The sequence below is a fragment of the Clinocottus analis genome, unplaced genomic scaffold (genome assembly GCF_023055335.1).
Source record: "Clinocottus analis isolate CAN_PGR_092001 unplaced genomic scaffold, fCliAna1.0.p SCAF_10, whole genome shotgun sequence".
NCBI classification, from domain to species: domain Eukaryota; kingdom Metazoa; phylum Chordata; class Actinopteri; order Perciformes; family Cottidae; genus Clinocottus; species Clinocottus analis.
Genome location: NW_027175821.1, coordinates 11,912,359 through 11,918,370, shown reverse-complemented (window position 1 = coordinate 11,918,370; position 6,012 = coordinate 11,912,359). Strand labels below are relative to the sequence as shown.

The window sequence follows — 6,012 nt, the reverse complement described above, 5'->3', positions numbered from 1 at the left end:
CTTGTGGTAATGTGGATTTTTATTAAATCTTTCTCTGATATACAACATTGATTGTGGTTCATCAGGTCTTTGATTCTCAGAAGAAAGTCTCACTGAAAGAGACACTATTTTAAATTGGGAAAATACTGGTTGTTTGGCTTTAAAGTCTCATTGAGGGTCATGTTAAGGACTGTGTCACCCAGAGGTCATTAAGAGTTTTATTTTGAAATGCTCTAATTTTGACAGTTTGAATATGGTATACTGCCCTCTGTAGGACAGAAAGAGTCATTGACAGCATTGTCACAGGACATATAAGACCATTTGCCTATAATACAAGTTGCCGCTGCATATTTTTGAGTGCATATTGAAACCAGCGGCAGAAACAGACACTTGTGACTTTCTCTGATTTGTAGGAACCTTGTTAATCTATGGAGTAGCATCCAGGTTATTAAAGCAAGGACACAATGTGTAGATACTCTCACACTATCGGTTTACATGTTTTCACATCTGATGGAAAGATGTGCAATAAGTTGCCCATCTTTTTCAGCCTCGACATCAAGGCGGGACTTGGTTGTTTTCTAAGTTTTTGAATGTTTCATTTTCACGTTGCACTCGGTCATGCTTCTCTCCCTCATCGCCACACTCAGCCCTCCGTGGAGGAAACTCTGCACAATGACTCACTGGATCATCAGTCAGAATCAAAAACACTGATGTTCTCCAGCTGTTCCTTTTGATAAAGTCCAAGCCTGTCTTGATAAGTTACTAGAGGTATTGTGTTTGGATCGACTCATGTTCTAACACAATAGTTACAGATTATGAAACATGTGCGACAGACTTCTATAGAGAGTGTAGTTCAGGATCATGATAGAGGTGGGATCTAAAGGATAAAATGTATCAAAGTCAGTATTCATACATTATAATAAAGATGTAAAAACAGATATAAAGTAGATTAAAAGCATCTTATTTACGCCCTACATTAAATAAATGTTTCGGTTTCTGTCAAATGTAATTACGGAGTCTCTGTTACATTAAATTGTTATCTCATGTTATGCACTTTCCAGCATTACTGTGGCTTACTAACGTAAACTTACAAGTGGTTGAAATATTGTCTTTAATGAGACAAAAAGTGAACTATTGCGTAGAAGTTCAGGCAAATTTATCATTTTGTGTGAAAAAATTATAAAAGTGTAAAATCTCATTTGAGATTGTTCTACATTTTCAGCGTAATTCAACGTTCCAAAAAATGTCGTGCTATATAACGCTAACAGTCACTTTGTAAAATCTACAGCCGCTGCAGTCTGTCTTGATGAGTACTGACAGCATTAGATAAGTCACAGTTCTGGGCTGCTCTTGTTCTGGTATGATAATTTATTGACGGAGAGCTGCTTGAATGCCCACAGTGGTGTGAAGTGACTGTACGTGCCTGTGTGTTTGGATAGCTGTCCCACTCCCCCACTGTATGTCTCTCCTATACAGGGTTTCCTTTTTCCTGTCGTCCTCTGTTCGGACGTGGCTATCTCCCCTCCATCTCTTTTCCCCTCTTTTCTTCTACGTGTTTATCTTTTTCCTAAGTTTCATTGTTTTTCATTTGTATTCCTGTCACTCTCCCCGCTTTTTTCTTCTCCCGCTTCAGTGTTTTGAGTCACATTTGGGACTTCTCCCTCTAAAAATAATCCCCTCGGCCCTCTGACACACTGACCTCTGCAGATAGTTGACTGGGTCGGGCTTATGTAGCACAGTCATGTGGAGGGAGTGCTGCTTCTCAGAAGCAGGTGAGGAATGAGGCACCTGCGTGTGTGTGTTCAGTACAATCTGAGTACACAACTGTGAGTGGAGCCTTATGAAACAATGTCTATTTTTGATGCTTTACTTTAACATGAGGGATTAAACTGTATCTCTGTGCTTTGGGAACTTGTGTAACCCTTTCAAGCTCTGCGCAATGATCTACAAGCATCTGGAGTGCAAACTAAAAACCACAGTTGTCCCTTGAAAAGTTGAGATTTTGAAGGGACTATCTTTCAAAAGCTTCACATACACTTTTACCCCACAGTATATTTTATGAACTAAAGTCAAATATCACACAAAGTCATTAGATTAAAAGGACAAGGATTTATTTGTGTGCAATGCTGGCAGTTGGATACAGAGCAGCATTCATTTGACATTCATGTTTTGAATGAGTGCATCTCAAGTGTCCGCAGGACAGTTTCACATTTTTAAGGGAAGACAAGGATGAAGAGGCAATCAAGGAAAGGAGAGGAAGAAGTGGAGATAAGTGCTGAAAAGGAGTCTGATAACCAGCAAGACATCGTCCCTGTTTGTAAAAAGCAGAGAGGGAGGAGCTGGTTTTACACTGAACTGGAATAACAGAAATGTTACAACAGGTTTGTTTGCATTGAAGCTCAATATTTCTGATGTATTTAGAGAGTAAATATTGACATTCTCAACCAGTGAAGACTTAAAGCAACAGATAATGCTTACAAACAACTGTTGCATCTGTATTGACTTGCCAATCAAACAATCAATCTGTCTACAACAAATCATCAGGGCGAGTCTGTCTGCTCCAGTCTGCTTATAGCGAGCCGAGGAGCATAAATTAACAGGGACATGCTGTGTTTGAAAGTCCAGACGGTTTCATGAGGTAGGCTGAAATGCAGTGTGTGGCTGCTTGGCTCTTTTTCCCTCCAGTTTGGTTGTTTGTTGTCACCTCCGTTGGTTCAGTTCATTTGATCTGCTTCAGACTCAGCTGGCCAACCTGGCTGCTGGCTGAGGGGCTCCGAACACGTCCTGCGAGGCATAGGTGATGTAGAGGAAGCCGTCAGTGTCGCTGTGGTGGGAATACACTTCACCCATGCTGGAAGACATGCAGGACATGCTCTTCTCTGCCACCAGGAGGAACAGAGCTTGCGTGGACTCCAATGAAATCTTATTCCTGAAAGAAATAGAGAGGCAGTTGGAGGTGGATGGAAAACAACTTATTTTTCAGCTAGAGGAGGTGGGAGGCATGCAGAGAACAGCGCCAAATCTGACAGCTTTGGTGAGAAAAGTGTAGAAAAGGGAGGGTTGGATTGAGAAGAAAAAGGCTAGAAAACTCCAAAACAAGTTGGTTGAGAAAGAAGAAGAGTCTTCAGAAAGTCTGTCGGTTCCACAAGCACAAATTGTCCCGAATCATTTACCTGAGCAGACAGAGGAACTGACCCAAGGTCAGCTCGAAGGGAACCAGGAACTTAGTTTTGTCCAGCAGGGGGAGAGTCTTTTCACGAATGTAACGTTCAACTATTACCTGAGAGCAAAACATATCTGGGGTCAGGCGGGCCCATCACATGCACAATTAAAGTGTGAAACTGATGATTAAATACATTGTGTGTGTACGGAAAACCAACTTACAGGCAGTTTGTTAGGGAATTTAGACCGTATCGTGCACACTTCATCTTTTCTTGTTTCTAAAAAGAAATAGTGTGGAGTGTTTTATGCAGCGTCATAGGGAGAGTTAAAAAACAAAACAAGAAACAAATGTACGTACCAAGGCATTTCCTCTGCTTGAAAGGCATCATCTCCATGGATTTTTCAAAAGGAGCCATGCTTGTTTGTTGTTTGGTTAGGGCGGTTTGCGTAGTCCAGCGGTGATGGAAGCGTGGTGGTAGTCTTGCCCGGGCTGACAGTGAAGTCCCCTCGGGTGGAAGTCAGCAAACCCCACTATGCTGCTCAGACATCTAGTGTTTTATAGAAGACGGAGCAGGGAGGAGTCAAAGTGTGTTTCACGCAATCAAAGACACACTCCTCGTCCTGGTGGGCAGCGTGTGTGGCGGCAGATTCGCATGTACTGGTTATCTCACTGGGCATTCTCACATCTACTGGTGATATTGGGTGCTGCTGTCAAGTACACATTCACACAGAGGGGTACAAACATGAAGACAGGAGCGTGATGAGGGCAGCACAACATGTGAGGAGCATAAACACCACATGACATTAATGATTCGGGCACACATGGACCCACATGGACACCTGTTACCACTTTGATCATGAGGTTTCTCTGACCTTTGACCTCACTGTCTGATAGCCATGTGGAGGTTTCAATGCTGGTGCAGAATGCTCAAACTGTAATAGGATGTAAATATCTTCCATTTCTGTTTTTTTTTTTAATCTACTATTATTTATTTACTGGCCCATTGTCACATTTACTTTAATTTATTTCTTCCCGAGCAGAACTTGAAGTCTGGTCTGTGGGCAGTGGTGGAAAGTAAGTAACAGACTATATACATAATACGCTGCTGCACTATACATATTTTGGATAGTAATACTTTAATTAGGTATTTTCACTGTCTTGTACTTTATCTTCTGTTCCATTTCAGAGGGACGTATGAACTAGGGAGCTACAATGATTTGGTAATATTAGTTACTTTGCAGGTTCAGATTAACAATACAAAATATAATTGTACAATAATAATCAAATAAATTCTGATGTAAAATTGTAAAGAATATAACACTTTATTGATTACTTGAAACTAACAAGCATAAAAAGTATAAATAATAATTTAAATTTAAAATATTCAATTTAAATAATTTGAATACCAGCTTCAAAAATTGTTAATAAATCTATCTTTTAAAATCCAATAACATGATACAAATTATTATAATATGGGTCATTCTGCATGAGTACTTTTAATTTGATGCTTTGATTAATATTCGTACACGAATGGAGGCAGTTTCTGCTGTCTGTTTAGGGATATAATGAGGTAAGTAAACACACATATAATTCAATTTAGTTATGTAAAACATTGTAGAAACGGATGCTCTGTTGTAGATGAAGACCGCCCTCTGCTGGTTGAAACGTGTACAGCACCGAGCACATCCACCATACAGATTCATGATTGGCTGTTTTTTTTTTTCAAATTGAAGACTCTTTACTTTTGGAGTTTTCTAAACTTTGTTGACTTTGACATGCTGGTAGTCATCAATGGAAAGAATATAAATGCAATTGCCATCAAGTTTGTATTAACCAAAATAGCAGAAATAAAGCAGAGTCGACAATAATAATAATAATAATAATAATAATAATAATAATAATAATAATAATAATAATAATAATAATAATAATAATAATAGTTTGCATTACTTTTGAGTCTTCTTACTAAAAGAATAAGAGAACATCTGCCGTTAGGCAATTAGTTTGTGGTAATTTGATTAAAAAGAGCATTATTTAGGACTGTACTCCATTTGAACACAACATAAATTTCAATAAGTTAAAACTACATTTTGACACTTGACACCGGTATGTTGTTAAAGAAAGGGCCACATGATAAAGAGAATAATAATATATTATTTAAAAAAATAAAAAATAATAATAATCATATATATATTATTTCTTTATATATATATATATATATATATATATATATATATATATATATATATATATATGTGTATATATATACATATATATATATATATATATATATATATATATATATATATATATATATATATATATATATATATATATATATATATATATATATATATATATATATATATATCCCCTGAGGGCCTTCTTTCACTGGGGACACTTAATATGCCTTCTTTCACTGGGGACACTTAACTTCATCATCAATAGAGAAAAAGTACAGGCGTTAATAAATAACACAAACATTTATTTTCAAGTGTCCCAGTAATAAATTAAAAATACTCAGTGATAAATTAAAACTATCATAACCATGACATTTTCAATTGTGTCTGACAAAATACCTTTAAAAAAGGTGCACTACCTGACTAATGTTGAATTGCTTGAGCCTTGGGGCCCTCAGGGGACATATAGTGCAGCCGGCATGTTTACAGCCCAACTGTAGTATCGCGTTCAAAAGGACATTACTCCAGAGCATGATGAGGTCACGTTGTCAACTCACTACCTTCATGGGAACACGAGAGGAATGTGAGTTATGTGTCAACTGGTATCCTGCACAGCAAAGTATGAGTCGGACAAGCGTGGGGATTTTCTTTCTATGCGTCCATTCGAAAAACTTCCCCGTCCAATCCGCG

At 37.9% G+C, this 6,012-nt stretch overlaps 1 protein-coding gene across 1 annotated transcript; it reads right to left on the bottom strand.

Annotated features, from left to right (window-relative positions):
• Nucleotides 1-2,718: 2,718 nt before the first annotated feature.
• map1lc3cl (microtubule-associated protein 1 light chain 3 gamma, like) lies at nucleotides 2,719-3,557 on the bottom strand. Its single transcript, XM_068591350.1, has 4 exons — nucleotides 3,500-3,557; nucleotides 3,364-3,419; nucleotides 3,153-3,259; nucleotides 2,719-2,908 (listed from the first exon to the last, which is right to left on the bottom strand). Exons 1-4 carry the CDS (start codon nucleotides 3,555-3,557, stop codon nucleotides 2,719-2,721), a joined length of 411 nt encoding a protein of 136 aa, XP_068447451.1.
• Between the last annotated feature and the right edge of the window lie 2,455 nt (nucleotides 3,558-6,012).

Coding starts and splice junctions, on each gene's coding strand:
- map1lc3cl (XM_068591350.1), bottom strand. CDS start 3,557: ATGGCTCCTTTTGAAAAATCCATGGAGATGATGCCTTTCAAGCAGAGG. Junction 3,260..3,363: donor AATTCCCTAACAAACTGCCT/GTAAGTTGGTTT, acceptor TTTTGCTCTCAG/GTAATAGTTGAACGTTACAT. Junction 2,909..3,152: donor CAGTTCCTCTGTCTGCTCAG/GTAAATGATTCG, acceptor TATTTCTTTCAG/GAATAAGATTTCATTGGAGT.